The following is a 20,454-nucleotide window of genomic DNA, read 5'->3' as shown; positions in this document are numbered from 1 at the left end:
ATTGTACGATGATCGATCTACTAAGGTTATATACAACAGGGCAGTATTGTATGATGATCGATCTAAGGTTATATACAACAGGGCAGTATTGTATGATGCTCGATCTACTAAGGTTATATACAACAGGGCAGTATTGTATGATGATCGATCTACTAAGGTTATATACAACAGGGCAGTATTGTATGATGATCGATCTACTAAGGTTATATACAACAGGGCAGTATTGTATGATGATCGATCTACTAAGGTTATATACAACAGGGCAGTATTGTATGATGATCGATCTACTAAGGTTATATACAACAGGGCAGTATTGTATGATGCTCGATCTACTAAGGTTATATACAACAGGGCAGTATTGTATGATGATCGATCTACTAAGGTTATATACAACAGGGCAGTATTGTATGATGATCGATCTACTAAGGTTATATACAACAGGGCAGTATTGTACGATGATCGATCTACTAAGGTTATATACAACAGGACAGTATTGTATGTTGATCGATCTACTAAGGTTATATACAACAGGGCAGTTTGGTGGAGTTTTTAAAGAAAATTTGTCATCAGAATATGCCGCCTTATTTAACAAATAGTGAATTCAGTTAGGAGTCCATTCATAAGCGTAGCGCTCCCCCACAACAATGATTGACAGCCACTATGTATTAAGATAATTGAGGGATTAAATTGTATAATTAAGCAATTTATCATATTCATATTGATGAAGACAATTCACCATTTTGTCTGTGTGCAACACTTCAGCCCATATGTTGTGGCTTTTTACAATGGAAAACAAAGCTATGTAAATAAATATGCTGGTTACTGGCACTGGCTAAAGTAGACCTGCTAAATAAAGCACATGCCAAAAAGGTAAAGTATGTACACTGGAAAGCCCACTCATTTTGACTTGTGGTTGGCCACTGCGATTACGTGTCGTCCCATGGATTATGCCTTCTAGTGTACAGCCAGTAAACAAGGAACATGGTCGGCCCATAGCGCAAAATCAATAAGTATACTACCATCATTGTTTGAGGTACATGAGTTTATGGATAAAACCCAGAGTTAGGGCTGGGCAATTAATTGAAAAATAATCGAAATATAAATTCAGCAACATTAATAGACGTCATCCTGTGAATTTTGGTTTTATCAATTTTTTTTCTCCCGGTTTACACTGCATTTGCATCTTCAGGACGAGCATACAGGTAAATCCAATGATTAAGCAGGGGATTGTAAGGTCCCTGCTCTACCATTCAATACGTACTACTGGTCGCGAGGTAGTGACGTCACCACGCCAGTCTGCGTCGAGCAGCACAGACTAGAGGAGCAGAGGGATCTCCTCCACTCATCATTGGATCGGGATTAGGTGAGTATGTATATTATTTTTACCAGGCACTATTGCGGGCAGCTGTGGGGCATTATACAGCGTGGGGTGCAGCCATGGGGGCATTATACCGTGTGGAGGACAGTTGTGGTGGGCCATTATACCGTGTGGAGGACAGTTGTGGGGCCATTATACCGTGTGGAGGACAGTTATGGGGCCATTATACCGTGTGGAGGACAGTTGTGGGGGCCATTATACCGTGTGGAGGACAGTTGTGGGGGCCATTATACCGTGTGGAGGACAGTTGTGGGGGCCATTATACCGTGTGGAGGACAGTTGTGGGGGCCATTATACCGTGTGGAGGACAGTTGTGGGGGTCATTATACCGTGTGGAGGACAGTTGTGGGGGTCATTATACAGTGTCGAGGACAGTTGTGGTGGGCATTATACCGTGTGGAGGACAGTTGTGGTGGGCCATTATACCGTGTGGAGGACAGTTGTGGGGCCATTATACCGTGTGGAGGACAGTTGTGGTGGGCCATTATACCGTGTGGAGGACAGTTGTGGGGCCATTATACCGTGTGGAGGACAGTTATGGGGGCCATTATACCGTGTGGAGGACAGTTATGGTGGGCATTATACCGTGTGGAGGACAGTTATGGGGGCCATTATACCGTGTGGAGGACAGTTATGGGGGCCATTATACCGTGTGGAGGACAGTTATGGGGGCCATTATACCGTGTGGAGGACAGTTATGGGGGCCATTATACCGTGTGGAGGACAGTTATGGGGGCCATTATACCGTGTGGAGGACAGTTGTGGGGGCCATTATACCGTGTGGAGGACAGTTGTGGGGGCCATTATACCGTGTGGAGGACAGTTGTGGGGGCCATTATACCGTGTGGAGGACAGTTGTGGGGGTCATTATACCGTGTGGAGGACAGTTGTGGGGGTCATTATACAGTGTCGAGGACAGTTGTGGTGGGCATTATACCGTGTGGAGGACAGTTGTGGTGGGCCATTATACCGTGTGGAGGACAGTTGTGGGGCCATTATACCGTGTGGAGGACAGTTGTGGTGGGCCATTATACCGTGTGGAGGACAGTTGTGGGGCCATTATACCGTGTGGAGGACAGTTATGGGGGCCATTATACCGTGTGGAGGACAGTTATGGTGGGCATTATACCGTGTGGAGGACAGTTATGGGGGCCATTATACCGTGTGGAGGACAGTTATGGGGGCCATTATACCGTGTGGAGGACAGTTATGGGGGCCATTATACCGTGTGGAGGACAGTTATGGGGGCCATTATACCGTGTGAAGGACAGTTGTGGTGGGCATTATACTGTGTGGAGGACAGTTATGGTGGGCATTATACTGTGTGAAGGACAGTTATGGGGGCCATTATACTGTGTGGAGGACAGTTATGGGGGCCATTATACTGTGTGGAGGACAGTTGTGGGGGCCATTATACTGTGTGGAGGACAGTTGTGGGGGCCATTATACTGTGTGGAGGACAGTTGTGGGGGTCATTATACTGTGTGGAGGACAGTTGTGGGGGGCATTATACTGTGTGGAGGACAGTTCTGGGGGCCATTATACTGTGTGGAGGACAGTTCTGGGGGCCATTATACTGTGTGGAGGACAGTTCTGGGGGCCATTATACTGTGTGGAGGACAGTTGTGGTGGGGGGTCATACTGTGTGGAGGACAGTTGTGGGGGGTCATACTGTGTGGAGGACAGTTGTGGGGGTCATTATACTGTGTGGAGGACAGTTGTGGGGGCCATTATACTGTGTGGAGGACAGTTGTGGGGGCCATTATACTGTGTGGAGGACAGTTGTGGGGGCCATTATACTGTGTGGAGGACAGTTATGGGGGCCATTATACTGTGTGGAGGACAGTTATGGGGGCCATTATACTGTGTGGAGGACAGTTGTGGTGGGTATTATACTGTGTGGAGGACAGTTGTGGTGGGTATTATACTGTGTGGAGGACAGTTGTGGTGGGCATTATACTGTGGAGGACAGTTGTGGGGGTCATTATACTGTGTGGAGGACAGTTGTGGTGGGCATTATACTGTGTGGAGGACAGTTGTGGGGGGTCATACTGTGTGGAGGACAGTTGTGGTGGGCATTATACGGTGTGGAGGACAGTTGTGGGGGTCATACTGTGTGGAGGACAGTTGTGGGGGTCATACTGTGTGGAGGACAGTTGTGGGGGCCATTATACTGTGTGGAGGACAGTTGTGGTGGCCATTATACTGTGTGGAGGACAGTTATGGGGGTCATTATACGGTGTGGTGGCAGCTATGGGGCATTGTACTGTGTGGAGGACAGCTATGGGGGCCATTATACTGTGTGGAGGACAGTTGTGGTGGGCATTATACGGTGTGGTGGCAGCTATGGGGCATTATAATGTGTGGAGGGCAACTATAGTGTGTAGGATGCTTGAGAAAGGCAGTTGCATAAGCCGAAACGTCGCTAATGGAATAAAGTTTATCACTTGATTTTCACTTGGAGTTCCAGGAGTGCTGCCTATTTTTTTTGCAGACTATTACGAAGGATATAGCTTTTATCCGGAGGTTGGCACCCACATTTATTATTCATTCCTGCATGGTACTGCTCTTTATTTTCTTTGTTGTAGTGTGTAGGACAGCTATAATAAAGGGCATTATAAAGTGTGGAGGCAGTTAAAGGGGCATTATAATAGGTGGGGTAGCTATGGGGCAATATACTGTGTGGAAACACTATGGGGGCAATATACACTGTGTGGAGGCAGTGTATGGGGATAGAATATATATACAGTAGTATACAGCAGGCTCAGGGGATACATATTAAATTCAATGGCGTAGAATGCAAATAGGGGGTGTGGTATGTAAAAGAGGTGTGGCCTAAATAATCACTTAATCGTGATTTTGATTGAGGTCATAATTGCCCAGCCCTACCCAGAGCCCAATTATAGCTTCTAAATTACATGTTTAAGTTTTACCTCTGCTGCCAGTATAACGAATTAGGAAATTGCAATGTATTTCATAATATTAATTACATGAATTGCTCTTTTACATCAAGAGTGATTTGGGTAAAAGGAAAGCTGCATAGAATTCTGCTGCAGAATACATACATCACTGCACCTTATTCTGTGAACAAAAAAGAGGGAAAGTCATGATGTGCCGACAAACACCCTCACGCCCCCTTCATTCACAGAATAAATGTGCCCATACACCTTATACAAAACTCAGCTGAACTCGTTTATTTTGGCCAACAAACTAATGTATATGGTTGCCTCCCAACACACACTGACTGCAGAGGTCGTGGAAAGATGGATCAGGCATGTTGCCTCTTTAGCCTGCCCAATTTTTTGTTCCCATCGAAGCTAAGCAGCTGCCAGAAGGGTCTTGAGGCTGCTTGTTTCCGGAACCCCATTGAATTAAACATGAACACTCAGCCGGGCTTGCATATTTATGGTGGAGTCGGCAGAAATATGTGTCAGCCAAATAGAATTCAGCCATTTAATTTTTTGGGCATGGCCGCTTTTAGAATAGCCAATTGTGGGTCTCCACTATTTCCTAAATCACTCCAATACGATCGTATAAAAAATAAAATAAAAAGATTTATAGTAATTTCTAATAAAGAAGTTCCCAAATGTATTTATAATGGATCAAATACCAAGATAAAACAATGCTTTAATGTTTTAGGCAAAAAAAAACAAAAAACATTAAAGGGGTTTTCCCATCTTGAAAACGTAGAATTACATTGGATATGCCATAAATACCTGAGAGATGCGTGTCCCATTCACTTCTATTACGCAGGTCATTGAGCACAGCTGTTTCTGTACTCCCGCTCACCTTGTCAGTCAGTGGCCAGAGAGCAAGGAGAGCGAGAATAGGTAGGATGGGGGTCGGGGGCCCCGTTTTAGAGATGGATGTGGGTCTTCGGCCTCATGCACAAGGCCGTTGTCCGTAATCACTGCCCGGTCACTGACGGCAGCCTGCATTTGCGGGCTGTGCTCCCATATAAAGCATGGGAGCACAGTGCGTGAAAAGCTAAAGATAGAACATGTCCTATCTTTTGCGGAGGCTTTCTACAGCCCGGACACCTTCATGGTCAACAGAATCCAATGGGTCCGTAATTACGGACCAATTCTAGTCGTGTGCATGGGGCCCTAGAAATGGAATCCGCAACTATCGGACATTTTTTGGCATATCCAGTGGAGGTGGTAAAACATCTTTAAAAAAAAATAAAAATTATACACGCATTGGGTCTATAAATGCATACCTGAAGACTGGGAGAATCCAACTGCTGACATGACTTCATTTTCCACTATAGGCTTTATCTTTTGCTCATCATCACTGCCATGCTCAGAATTGTGACTTAAATTATTATGACTGTCTTCAGACAAGTCAGAAGATGAAGTAGATGTTTTTTTCTTCAGTGTTGTGCGACTTGTCTTCCTTTTACTGGGCTTCTTGCGTTCAGTTTCTTCTGTAGATGGTCCACTTTCTTCTTCACTTTTGACGGTTTTCTTTTTACCTTTCTTGGCAGTATTAATGTTTCCTGCTTTTTTCATGTTCTTCTCTAGTTCAGAGTCATAGTTGGAAGAGTCAGAGTGGTTTGAACGCCGTTTTTTTGCCGTTGAGTTTCTGGTCACCTTCTTAACAGCTTCGAGACCAGAACTTGAACTCTTCCTTTTACGTTTCACATCACTCTTTGGACTATCTTTGTCAGCTGTTTTAGAATTCTTGGTTTCACTGCAGCTCTCATGTTCTGAAGAAGAGTTGCTCAACAAAGCTGCTTTTTTAAGAACTTCCGGTATCTCATCAGAATCCGATTCACTTTCATGGCTGTTTAAATCTAATTTTTTTTTAGCAGATTTTATTTTCGATCGCTTATTAGATTCTGAAGAAGCAGGTTTCATCTTATTTTCTTTTTTAGAAGAGTGTTTTTTCTTTTTTTTCTCCTTGTCTGTATCATTACTTTCCCCCTCTGTATTTGATGAAGTCTTTGCATCAGTCTGGCGTCTTTTGGGAGTGGTTTTCACACGAGGAGACTTTCTTAACTTGGAATCCTCATTCTCAGATGAGTGCTCATTACCAGAAACATAGCTAGGGCTCTTTGCCTTGTCAGCATCAGATGGATCTTCAGAAGCCTCAGTTTTTAAAGTGTCTTCCAACTCCATTTTCTTAGATGACTTCGAAAAAGATACAGGAGTTAGTTTCAAAATCAGCTCTTTAACAGCTGTCTTCAGTTCCTTACCATCTTTCTTACTTGGCGTTTTTAAGCCAGAATCATTCAATGCATTTTGTGCTTCCAGTGAGGCATCCAGGCTGTCAAATATATCTTCCGGTACAGAAGAGGGGACTGAAACAATGTCCATGTCAAGTGCTTCAGCAGCGTTAGGCTCAAATGATTGATCATTTTTCTGTTTTTTCAGAGATGAACGAGACTTTGCTGGTTTGGATGACATGCTATTAGAAGTAGATTTGTCTGCATCACTTTCAGACTTTGCGCTCGACTGTGGATCTTTCTTAACCTTATCTGTATTTCTCTTTTTTCTGTCAGTTATGCAGGACTTTGGCTTTTTAAGCTTGTGTCTATTTTTCCCCGATCTATTTAGTCTTTCTTCAAAATCTGACTCACCCTCAACATGAGAATCCTCTTGAGGTTGCTCAACACCGGTATCCTCTTGAGGTTGCTCAACACCGGTATCCTCTTGAGGTTGCTCAACACCGGTATCCTCTTGAGGTTGCTCAACACCGGTATCCTCTTGAGGTTGCTCAACACCGGTATCCTCTTGAGGTTGCTCAACACTGGTATCCTCTTGAGGTTGCTCAACACTGGTATCCTCTTGAGGTTGCTCAACACTGGTATCCTCTTGAGGTTGCTCAACACTGGTATCCTCTTGAGGTTGCTCCCCCTCATCCATTTCAGTTTTCATGGAGAGTTTCTCACACTTTTTCACTGCGCCTTTTGCCATTTGAACATCTCCATCCTCTATCTCCATATTAGAATCTTCTGAAACCTCTCCTTCGGGTAATGGTGAATCTTCTAAAACAACTATATCCTCATTTTCTTGAACACTTACATCTAAGATATCGATTTTCTCTCCATTTCGAGGCTGACCTAAATGAACCTCTTTTTCTACATCTCCATTGTTTTCAGACATAACGTTCTCATATTCATGCATGCTGGTTGACTCTTTCCGAGGTTTACTAGTTTTGTCATTCTGTTTTTCTTTTGGTTGCCTATTCTCACTTACATCTCTGTTTTTCTTTGTTGTTTTACCCAAATCAGAAGACATTTCTTTGGTCAAACTTTCCTCCAAAGCTTGATGTGCCTTTTTAAGGTCCCCCAAGACGGACTTAAAAGCCTTTAACTGTCGAATTCTAGAACTGCGGTTAGCATCTACATTTTCAGATTCTTGAGTCAGAAAATTTACAAAACTGGAGTTTAAATTGGTTGTCGTTTCAATTATTCTTTTAGTCTTTTTTAACATTTCTTTTGGAACCATCAGTGCTTTGAAAGAGTAGGTTATTGCACAAGAATGTGAATTATCCATTTGCTTGTCCTGTCCATTACAACTTAAGGTTTTTAGTGTTTGGTCAAAAAGCTTACTCTTATCACTTTCTACTTTCATTTTCTTCTTATTCTGCTGTAACAACTGTTCTAAGTTTTCAAACACACTATCACATGCAGCTACCAAGTCCAAAAGAGGTTCAGGTTGGCAAATGTAGCAATGCCATTTGCTGTCTTCATCCATAATAGTAGACAATTCTCTTCGACCAAGATTTCGGAGGATGCATTTTTTGCAGAAGGCATTGTGGCAAAAATCACAACAGATAAGATTTCCTCCTTCAGCACACCAACTAGACATAAAAGCAAAAAAAATATACACATTATGCTATTATATACAGTTGGAATAACATAGAAAAAAAAAAATGCTACAACCTAGTTTCAGCCACAAATTATTTACTTGCTTACGGCAACTGCTTGATTCAGAGGGTTAATCATAAAATAAATTCTTTACAGCGAGAATAAGTAGATTACTACCCACAAGAATGCAATGTCCGTATATAGAAGCTTTATATACAAAACTGTGGTGCTCTGTACAAATAAAATGAAAGGCTTTTAATGAGCTACAAATGTGAACGTACCAAAATCTCTATTTCCTGTACCATCCGCCGACCAGATTAAATCAGAAATGAAGTAGCGGCATAACAGTTCTAGTAAATGTACATTCATAACTTCCTGAAGAAGCGTTAAATCAGCAAAAAAATATAAAAATAAATAAATAAAAAAAAACTCCTTCCAACATTTAAGTTTAATTCTGGTTTATTAAAGGAAAGTTGGCCATTAAACAAAAGGCACTTCACAATAACTTTTAGGAACCATCATGGCTACTCCTTCAAACTTTGAAATGTATTCCCTTTCTGTTACTGTAAAGTATAAACCTGAAAAAATCGTAACTTCTATTCCCGTTTAGATCATTGGGGGACAAAGACACTGTGGGAAGCTCAAAAGCAGTACCAAAGGGCAGTAACAAAAAACAGAAGCCTAATCCACAGATGCATGCAAGACAAAGCAGAGCATCCGGTGATGCAAAAGTGTGCGCCCTGTAGAACTTCGTGAACATGGGGCAGAGATGACAAGGTAGCAGCCTTGCACACCTGGAAAGCAGTAGCCGGATGGTGCATAGCCCAGGAAAACTTGAACGCCCTAGAGAAATGAGGCTTAACACAGAATGGGGGCTCCCGATGCTGAACACGGTATGTGGCACCGATAGCCAACCAAACACAGCAGATGACAAGTCTTACAGGCAGGCAGACCCTCTTGCACAAGAAATCCGATCTGCAAAAGTAGCAAGACAGGAAAATCGGAAAGCACAGACAACACCCAAGTTATGGAGAGAGCATTTCCTGTGGTGAGCAGGAGAGGGACAGATAGAAAGTAGGACTAGTTAAGGTGGAAAAAGGAGACAACCTTGGGGGGGGGGGGGGTGTTTGGAGCACCACCTTATCGTTACAAAGAGCAAGAAAGGGGGAGCAACAAACCAGGGCTATCAGTTCGGAGAACCTCCAGAAAGCCACAGCCACCAAAATAAAAATATTAAGAAAAAAAAAACAAAAAAAAAACACACCTCCTAGGAGAGAAGATTCAGAGAAATCAGGCTCAAACGTAGAGAATTTTAAAGTGTACAGGAGCAGGTTCAAATCCCACTGAGGAGCTTGGAAAGGGTAAGGAAGAGGAACACGAGCAAATCCTTGCAAGATAGTCAGGATATCAGATTTAGACGCCAGCAGACTATTGAAAAGCATAGAGAAAGCAGAAACCTGCCCATTAAGGGAACTAAGAGCAAGTCCCAGATCTAGGCCCCTTGGAGGAACGAGAGAATACTGAATACAGAAAAACACAAACAGGGGGAAGTTTCCGTGTATCACACCACTGAAAATAAAACCCCTAAGGCCCTGTTCACACAATTTTTTGCAGGCAGAAAAATTTGCCTCAAATGTCTATCTGGAACTTTTTAACAGCTTTTGACCTGCCAGTATGCAGTTTGCCGCATTTTTCGGCCGCGGGCAAAAAACGCGGGAAAAACGCTTTCTGCCTCCCGTTGATGTCAATGGGAGGTCAGGGATGGAAGCGCCCAAAGAAAGGGTATGTCGCTTCTTTTTCATACAAGAGGTTTTTTTCCCACTCGCGGGTGGGGGGGGGGGGGGGGTCTGACGACGCCTCCACCTTCCATTGAAATCAAGGGGAGGCGATTTAGGCTGTTTTTTGCCGCGGTTTTGGTCAATTTCCGCCGCAAAAACTGTGTGAACAGGGCCTAAGTGGTAAAATGTAAGCAGAGGAGGGCTTCAAAACGGTGGCTTCAGCAGCCACAGGTGCAGCAAGAGATAAATCAAGCTGAACTGGTCCCATGAGACCATCAGAGGGTACACTGTATGAGCATCGGTATCCCAACCTTGCGATATGAAGCTAGGAATCTTGCAATTGAACCTGGACACCATCCAGTCCATTCCCGGAAGCAAATCTTGTCAAAGAATTCCTGATGTAGAGACCGCTTTCCTGGGTTGATATTCTAGCAAGTATTTAGAAAGTCTGCGACCCCGGAAATGTGCACTGCCGGAAGAGCGGTTCCGTCCACTCCAGGATCCTGGCAAGTTCCGCCATTGCTAATTGCCACCTTGGTACTTCAGATAGGCCACTGCCGTGGCATTGCATTCGTAAATTCGATATTGGTTCGTATTGATATAGAGGTTCCGTGTAGGAAACGCTGATGGGACAGGCAAAATCGGGATGTAAAGGTACGCATCCTTTACGTTAAAATAAAAACTTCCCATGTTCCACGGAAGCAATCGCCAATCAAATAATTTATAAACATATCAGGACCACAATGGATCGTCCCATCATTCTTTGGTATGACAAATATTGGAGTAAAAACCTTGATATTTTTGGATAGATCAGAAGTTGTGGTGCGATAACTCCTGTAAGCCAGACCCATTCTGCAGCAAGCAAGGATTAAAGCGGAGGAACGGGACAAGTCTTACTGCATCAAAAAAGAGGCTTCACACAAGTATTTAACCAGGTTAGAAAATTAGTGGGTAATGTCCACCACCAATCACTCTTAGGGGGCCCCCCGAAAGAATACCATAACTGAGCTGGCCAACCCAAGCCCTGCTGAGCTTCGAAGTAGGACCTAAAGTTGGTGGCTGGCTTGCAGCACACAGAGGAGTAGGCCCGACTGCATACAAATTTCAAACTGCACCTTGTTTGAGCAGGATTAGTCATGGGCACCGCAGGGCAGGAGGACTCTCTCTTTGTGGTCCAGCATGGCAGAAGAGGGGCCACTGAAATACCTGAATAGTGAGTGACAGAATTCCACTCCGGTACCTCAAGTGCAGGACAATGAAACCCAGGGAAGAAGGCCCACCTCCAAGACACCGCTATTGGAAAACGACGGTCATGTGATAAAGACTTTCCAATTCAAAAAAGGAAATGGGAGCTGTGAGGTGTGCACTTGCACGTCATTGGCTGCTGCAACCCGAAGAGTCTGCCCACGAACACGAACACTGAAGAAAGTGGAAGGAGCGGTGGTCTAGCTAAGACAGAGGACTTAAGTTAAATGCAGCTGCCAACACCAACCGGGCTGATGCAGACGCCAAAATGAAAAGGTTTACAGAAACCGTGCAAGCGAGTGCACGGCCCCCTTCAGGAAGACAGGAAGGAGCGCAGCCCGGGTCAAAGGATGAGCAGTGAAGCGGTCTGGGGAGAGTAAATGGCGACCACAGTATGGAGGCTGGAGCAGCACAGGGAGGGAGGGGTGTGTTGGGTCACTGCTTTGCGCCTGCACGGAGTCATGAACAAATTGGCAGAGACAGGTGCGATGACTTAACTGCCTCGCCTCTGTCTGTGCCAAGCAGTGAGCAGCTCAGCACAGACAGGCATGTTGCAGTGACATCGCTCCTGTCTGCACCAAGCCACGCAGACAGGAGGAGCAGAGGGATCGCTCCTCCACTCATCACTGGAACGGGGTTAGGAGAGTATGTATTATTTTTATAAGGCACTATTGCAGCTTTGCAGAGACCGGTATGGAGGGTATTATACTGTGTAGGGGCACATATGGGGGCCATTATACTGTAAGAGGGCAGTTATGGGGGCATTATACTGTGTGGAGGTAGCTAAGGGGGCTACATACTGGGTTTAGGCCAGTTATAGGGGCATTATACACCGTAGTATAGTGTAGGCTTGAGGGAAATATATAAATTCAATGGCGTAGCATGCAAATAGGGGGCGTGCCATGCAAAATGGTGTGTGGCATAAACAATCGTTCATTCATCGTAAATAGGGGTTACATGTTCAATTAATCGTGATTATGATTAAGTCATAAATCACCCAGCCCTAGTGTTGGGTATTATCTAAACGCACACTAATAGAGTCCTTCCTTTTCACCTTGCAGGTAGGCAAAACCAGCAGTGGCTCCATGTCAGTGTACCACAATCTGGTGAGGAACACTAGTAGGGAGTAGTGAAGGCAGGGTGACCCTAGAGGTATGTGCGCACACAAAATAAAAAACATCTGAAAGTACGGAGCGGTTTTCAAGGGAAACCGACTCCCGATTTTCAGCCTTTTTTTAGCAACTCTTTTGTTGCATTTTTCGTGGCAGTTTTTGGAGCTGTTTTTCTATAGGGTCAATGAAAAAACGGCTCAAGAAGTGACATGTACTTTTTCGTAAAAAACAAACAAAACGCCTGTCCCAACAGAACGCAGTTTTTCCAATTGAGATCAATGGGCAGATTTTTGGAGGCGTTCTGCTTCCGATATTTCGGCCGTTTTTCGACCGCTTACGGCCCAAAAAACGGCCGAAAATAAGTAGTGAACATACCCTTAGGCTGGTGGGCGACAGATGAGCTAACGCTCTTTCACCGCTTGTATTTTTTGGCTGGGGGGCAACCGCGCGTCCTCCATTAGGGGGGAAAAACTAGGGGGCAATGTTGAACATGTTTCCCAACTAAGAAAAGAAGGAAAATGAGGGGGGAAAAAAAATAAGTAATGGCAGCCTGCATCTTACAGGCACTAAGCCAAGACGGAATTGGCTCAGTGACACGGTGGGGGTATATCCTCTAGAAGGAGTTGACACTTCCAATACTTCGTGTCAAGCTCCCTAATGGCAACGAGAAAAATTATACACATCACTGAAATATTCCTCACATTTGTATATGGAGTACTGTATTATAAGCAAATTGAGACTTTTTTTATTATTATTTTTTTAGTACGATAAGGTAGGGTACAGCAACTCACCGACATTGTTCGTCCATTCCATCAGCATCACGATTGATGTCATCACTCATGTAATATTTATAGCAATTCTAAATTTAAACATTAAGGACAAATAGGTAAGACAAAGTAATTAACAAGTACAAAAATTAAATGCAGGAAGAAATAACAGGGTTTTTGTACTTACCTGTAAAACCCCTTTCTCATTGAATGGGAAAATAGGGTTAGTTGCCTTATAGGCAAATTGTGTATGGTCATAAAATTTACCTGCATCCTACTAAAGGCAAATATTTTTGTTTATTTTTCGTTTATTGTATTAGGCCCCATGCACACGACCGTAAAAAACCTCAGTTCTTGCAGACATGTGTCACTTTATGTGGTAACAACTCCGGAATGCTTTTTACCTATCAAAGCAATTCGGAGATTGTTTTCTAGTGACATATTGTACTTTATGATAGTGGAAAAATGTGGTCGATAAATTCAATATTTATTCGTGAAAAACACCAAAAATTTGAGAAAATTTGCATTTTTCTAAATTTAAGTGTATCTGCTTGTAAAATAGATCGTAATACCACACAAAATAGTCACTAGTTACCATTTCCCATGTGTCTACTTTATATTTGCATCGTTTTTTGAACATCCTTTTATTTTTCTAGGACGTTACAAGGCTCAGAACTAAAGCAACAATTTCCCACATTTTCAAGAAAAATTCAAAAGGCTATTTTTACAGGGACCAGTTTAGTTCTGAAGTGGTTTTGAGGGCCTTATATATTAGAATCCCCCAATAAATCACCCCATTTTAAAAACGGCACCCCTCAAAGTATTCAAAACAGCATTCAGAAAGTTTCTTAACCCTTTAGGCGCTTCACAGGAAATAAGGCAATGTAGGGGGGAAATTTACAAATCTCTTTTTTTTGCCGAAATTCATTTGTAATAAAAAAAATTGTGTAACACAGAAGGTTTTACCAGAGAAATACAACTCAATATTTATTGCCCAGGTCCTGCAGTTTTTAGGAATATCCCACATGTGGCCCTAGTGCCCTAATGGACCAAAACACCGGCCTCAGAAGCAAAGGAGCACCTAGTGGATTTTGGGGCCTGCTTATTTTTAGATTATATTTTAGGCACCATGTCAGGTTTGTAGAGGTCTTGTGGTGCCAAAACAGTGGAAACTCCCCAAAAGTGACCCCATTTTGGAAACTAGACCCCTCAAGGAATTTATCTAGGGGTATAGTAAGCACTTTGACCCCACAGGTATTTTGCTATATTTATTGGAGTTAGTCTGTGAAAATGAAAATCTACCTTTTTTCTGAAAAAAACAGAAATTTGTAATATTTACAAGGAATAAAGAAGAAAATGCACCAGTACGGAAATACCCCATATGTGGTAAAAACTGCTGCTTGGACACACGGCAGTGCTCAGAAGGGAGGGAGCGCCATTTGGAATTTGGAGGGCAGATTTTGCTGGATTGGTTTTTAGTGCCATGTCGCGATTGCAACGCCCTGGAGGGACCTAAACAGTGGAAACTCCCCAAAAGTGACCCGATTTGGGAAACTACACCCCTCAAGAAATTTTTCTAGGGGTATAGTAAGCATTTATACCACACAGGTTTTCTTAAGAATTTAGTAGAATTAGGCCGTGAAAATGAATATAAACATTTTTGTCCACTATAATGTTGAATTTTTTCATTTTCAACAAGGGATAAAAGGAGAAAAAGTCGCCCTAAATTTGTAACGCAATCTCTAGTATGACAATACCTCACAAGTAGTAATTATTTTTTTTAATAGAAATTAATTAATCTTTGCAGTACTGATCCTTTTTTGCTTTTCCATTTTAGTTTTTCACTCCCCGCTTTCCAAACGCCATAACTTTATTTTTCCATGAATTGAGCGGTGTGAGGGCAGGACGACCTGTAGTTTTTATTGGTACATGAAACTTTTTGATCACTTTTTATTACATTTTATTTAGAGCTTTGGTGACCAAAAACAGTGATTTTGGTGGTTTAAATTCTTTTATTTGTTACGGCGTTCATGATGCGCTACAAATGAACATTTTACTTTATTCTGCGGGTCGGTACGATTACTGCGATACCATATGTATATATTTTTTTATGTTTTGCAGCGTTTGCACAATAAAATCACTTCTTTATAAAATAATTTATTTTCTGTGTCACCATATTCTGAGAGCCATAACTTATTTGAGTGAAAAAAAAGCGGTGTAAGGGCTTGTTTTTTGCGGGACGGGTTGTAGTTTTTATTGGTATTATTTACGGGTACATGGGACTTTTTGATCACTTTTTATTCTATATTTTGGGAGTGGAGGTGACCAAAAAATAGTGATTATAGAATTGTTTTTAGTTTGTATTTTTTTGCGGCGTTCACCGTGCGGTAAAAATAACATTATAGTTTTATAGATTGGGTCGTTACGAACGTGGTGATACCAAATATGTGTGCTGTTTAACGGTTTAATTTTTTTCCCTATAATAAGAGACTTATTATAGGAAAAAAAAAATCTTTTAGTTTTACACTTTTGTAAAACATTTTTATTAACCTTTTTTTAATTTTTTCATTACTTTTTACACTTTATTTTTTTTACCTACAGCTCTGATCGCTGCTAGAATACATTACACTACCTAGGTAGTGTAATGTATTCTGTCAGTGTGACGTCACAGTAACTGACAGTTAGTCTACAGGAACAGCAGAGGCTGGTACTTTTAGGCTTCCGTACATGGCAGACCCGGAGGCCGTTGTCTGGCCCCCGGGTGCCATCACAAGCATCAGCAGCCCCCACAATTGCATGGGGGCTGCTGATGTGCTACAAACATCCTACATGCGGAGATCGCAATCGAGCCCTGATTGTAACGGGTTAATTACCTAAATCAGCGGCAATGAACCGCTGATCGGCAACAGTGGAGTGTCAGCGGTCACCGACACGGTCGTGACAGGAGGCTGGTCCTGATCGCGTCTGCCATGTACGGAAGCCTGAGGCCGTTGTCTGGCCCCTGGGTGCCATCACAAGCATCAGCAGCCCCCACAATTGCACGGGGGCTGCTGATGTGCTACAAACACCCTACATGAGGAGATCGCAATCGAGCCCCGCATGTAACGGGTTAATTGCCTAAATCAGCGGCAATGAACCGCTGATCGGCAACAGTGGAGTGTCAGCTGTCAGGGACAGCTGACCTCCAGGTCGCCGACACGGTCGTGACAGAAGGCTGATCCTGATATGCTTCCGTACATGGCAAAAACGGAGGCCATTACTTGGGCTCCGATCGCCATGCTAGCCATCTGCAAACCTCACGATTTCATTGTGAGGTCTGCCGATGTGCTAGAAACCCCTGAATGCGGTGATTGCAATCGATCATCGCAATTAAGGGGTTAATTGCCGAAATCAGCGGAAATTAGCCGCTGATCGGCACACAGTGGAGTGTCAGCTGCCACGGACATCTGGCCTCCCGGTTCCCGGTGCACACTGTCGCCGACAGTGTGCACCGGGAACCACACAGTAACTGTACGTCCCTGTGCACTAAGACACCGGCCACATGGACGTGGTGCGCCTAGGGGTTAACGGGTCAAAACCAGCCGTTAAAAACAGAAACACAGCCCGATACGGAAACTGAACAGATGCAAAACAGCCGAGAAAACCAGCCATTTTTATCGGCCGACACTGACCCGGTCGTGTGAATAGAGACTAAATGATTACTTATAAAAGAGGCGAGAAACCTAGTTAGATAAAACCTGAGCGCAAATATACCTTACAAAGCAGGATTTTGAGAGCAGGATGTCTGTAAATGGAGTCCTTCTGAAAATGATTTACTTGTTGTCCACATGCTGTGCAAGTTACAATCCCATGAAGTCCTTCCTCTATAAGAAAAAAATATATAAAAAAAAGGGAGAGAATGTTACTAAATTAAAAATTCAATGTCATTGGCTTACTATTTTCACTATACATTTCAATGCTGCAATTTAAAGGTCTCTTACACGTCATGACCAACGCCTAGATATACAAAACGAGCGTTGCAGCACTTTGGACTCAACGACGTGGCTTTAAAGGGAATGTGTTGCCAGAAAAACATGTTTTTTTTAAAAAAATTAAACATTTAGTGTGTGGGTGATTAAACATTGTTCAAATTTTTTTTATTTTTTTCGCGAGTCAGGAAATATTATTAATTTTTTCTAATTTATAATACTACACATTTTTGGTCACTAGATGGAGCTAGTTCCCAAAATTGCAGCATTGCAACATTGGGTTAAAAGCCCTCGCTCTAGTGAGCTCTCAGCATCCCCCCCTCCTTTATCCTGGCTAGTGCCGGGATAAACGAGGGGTTTGAAAGGTTTAACCTCCTACACTGTGTGTCGCCATTTTTTGAGGTAACCCACAGCGTAGTAGGTTTACATACAGTAGTAAACACACACAAACACTAACATACATTGAAATCTCTTACCTGCTCCTGCCGCCGCGGCTCCCTCCGGCCCGTCCGCTCCGTTTGCTGCCGCTGTTCCATGTGCACAAGTCCGGAAGCCGCGACCGGAAGTAGTAATATTACTGTCCGGCCGCGACTTCCGGCCCACAGGAAAATGGCACCGGACGGCGCCAATTTCGAATAGGACTGTGTGGGAGCGGCGCATGCGCAGTTCCCACACAGACGCCGTACACGGCAGTCAATGGGACGGGAGCCGTTCGCAGTCCCTATGGGACTGTGGCTGCCGTATTCCATGTCTGTGTGTGTCGTTAATCGACACACACAGAAATGGAACAAAAAATGGCAGCCCCCATAGGGAAGAAAAAGTGTAAAAATAAGAAACAGTAAAACACAAACACACAAATGAATATAAACGTTTTTATTAAAGCACTAACATCTTTAACATATAAAAAAATTATTTGTGATGACACTTCCTTTAAACATGCAGCTCCTCTGCTTTTGTGTCTCCACAATAGCGTCTTTGCTGTAATCTCACAATCAGAGACATTGGGGGAAATTTATCAATAGGGGTGCAAAGGAAAAGTGGAGTAGCTGCCATTCCAACCAATAAGATTGCTTCTTTCATCTTGAAAAAAGGCTTTCGAAAAATGAGCTTAAAGAGGTTCTGTCACCACATTATAAGTGTCCTATCTCCTACATAATGTGATCGGCGCTATAATGTAGATAACAAGTGTTTTTATTTTGAAAAACGATCATTTTTGACCAAGTTATGAGCAATTTTAGATTTATGCTAATTACTTTCTCAATGCCCAACTGGGCGTTTTTTTAACTTTTGACGAAGTGTCCATTTGTACTCAGCACAGCGTGATCTTGCTGTGCTGTCACATACACCCACATTAACTTTACTGAAGTGTCTGGAGAGTGAATAGACATTGCCTCCAGCCAGGACGCGATGTCTATTCACACTCCCGACACTTCGGTAAAGTTTGTGTGGGACTTAATCGATGCATAGTGATCTCGCTGTGCTGTCATTCATAGCGTGATCTCGCGAGATTACGCTGTGCAGTTATTAAGTCCCACACAAACTTTACCGAAGTGTCAGGAGTGTGAATAAACATCACCAGACTTCGATGCCAACGGGCATGCGAGCAAGTTTGAAAGTGCTGACACCTGTCCCTTCAGCGAACATAGTGCCAAACCTTGATCTAGGCAACCCTGGAGAAAGGGAAGAACTCTGGACAGAGAAAAATCGCAGGGGAAGATTTGTGATCCTCACACTAACAAACGTAGGACTTCCAGGTGCTTTGGTAAATGTGGGCCGAGGAAGGCTTTGCACCCCTGAGCATAGTGAGAATCACACTGACAAACAGCCAGCCCCCAGAACAGCAGCCTCAATAGCCACACTGTTAAACGTAGCGACCTGAAATTCTGGTAAAAGATCCGAGAGGAGGTCGGGACATCGAGGCAATGGTCACGGGACGTCCACGCACCAACGATGCAGCCAATCTGGCTCTACCAGGATGGCCAGTGTCCCCTCGGTCTTGAGCCAGCAGAGGAGCCGAAGCAAGAGAGGCAGAGAGGGGAAACGCATACAAAAGCCTGAAGCTGATTGAGATAAGCCACGGCTGTGACATTCGTTTGAACTCAGACCAGATGTCAGGACAACAGCGATATCCAGGGCAGCAGGCAAAAGATGATAGCTCTCAGCACCAGGAGATTGACCGGGGCGGGGCAGGGGGGGGGGCTGAATCCTGAAGACCACAGCCCCATAGGTTCTGTAAAGTTCTTCCCCACTCCTTGAGACAGACACCCGTGGAGAGGATCCACTAGATCAGTGGAAGGAGTTACCTCAGGGAACGGCCAGGGAGAAGACCCACAACCGAAGCGATTGACAAACTGAGTGGAAGGAAGAAAAATGTATCCAAGGAGTCCAGGAAAGTTTAACTGGAAGAGAACCACCTGCTGAGGAGGAAGGCGTGTGGAACTGTGCAAAGGGGATGGTCTTGATCGAGGCCCCCATGGTTCGAAGAATTCTGATGCAGAGGCGGAGTGAGTTGGGGAAGCCGTCTGCAATGAGAGACTCCGGTCCTAAAAGGACAGACAGCACTTCGAAGGGAGGGACACTCTCGCAAACAGTGAGTTGAAAGCTACACCCAGGAACACAAATTTGCTGAAAAGGAAAGGAGGGAAGATTTAGAGCGGTTGACAATCCAAAATCAAACCTGAGTCGCATTGTCCTCCCTAGAAGGAGACTTTATCAAACGGTCATCCAAGTACAGGGTGAACACGATGCCCGTTGCGAAGGAGCACCATCAGTACCGTTAGATTGTAAATAATTTATGGCTCTTCCTTTTAAGCCTGGCTACAGCCCCGAAAGATGTAGCCAAGCTAAAAGGAATAGCCAAATTGGTAATGATGGGACAGCACTGCAAAGCGCACAAAGCGCTTGTGAGTCTGGCAAAGAGAGACATGCAAGTAATCAAAACCTTTGGGTTGGGGCACCGGAATAGGACCCCTTGAAGAATCAGGAGGGGGACGGACGAACAGCGGAAGAAACGCTATGGGGGAAGACTGATAAATCCTTAACCAAGGTATAAAAAAAAAAAAGTAAGAGAAAGCAAGATGTCCCTGTAGTGCAGAAGACTGCACCCCCCCCCCCCCCCCACTTGAACTGAATCGAACGGGGGCACACATTCAGGCAGAAGTGGACTTACCAGCTCAAGCTGTGGTGGACTGAGGTCGGGGTCACCAGGTGGTTTGGCCCCCTGGTCGTGGTGAGACGGCGGTCTGGAAAACCATGTTAGAGAACGCTGGAAAGGATCGAAAAAGAGGACCTGCCTTCTTGACTAGAGCGGTCCACTTGACCCTGGTTTTTGGGAGTTAGGTGCTCTTGCCACCAGTAGCCACCTTTGAGATCTCATCGAATCTAGTCCCGAA

At 43.9% G+C, this 20,454-nt stretch overlaps 1 protein-coding gene across 1 annotated transcript in view; it reads right to left on the bottom strand.

Annotated features, from left to right (window-relative positions):
- Positions 1-20,454, bottom strand: part of ATRX (ATRX chromatin remodeler) — a 224,913-nt gene that overhangs the window by 153,134 nt on the left and 51,325 nt on the right. Inside the window, exons 8-10 of the mRNA XM_075835712.1 lie at positions 16,848-16,957; positions 13,119-13,186; positions 5,598-8,185 (exon numbers count right to left, since the gene is read on the bottom strand). Of these exons, the coding sequence (XP_075691827.1) occupies positions 5,598-8,185; positions 13,119-13,186; positions 16,848-16,957 (2,766 nt within the window). The remainder of the gene's footprint in view (positions 1-5,597; positions 8,186-13,118; positions 13,187-16,847; positions 16,958-20,454) is intronic.

This window comes from Rhinoderma darwinii, chromosome 8, assembly GCF_050947455.1.
Source record: "Rhinoderma darwinii isolate aRhiDar2 chromosome 8, aRhiDar2.hap1, whole genome shotgun sequence".
Lineage (NCBI taxonomy): Eukaryota > Metazoa > Chordata > Amphibia > Anura > Rhinodermatidae > Rhinoderma > Rhinoderma darwinii.
Note: the sequence above shows the minus strand (reverse complement) of the source record. Positions and strands in the feature narration are given on the sequence as shown.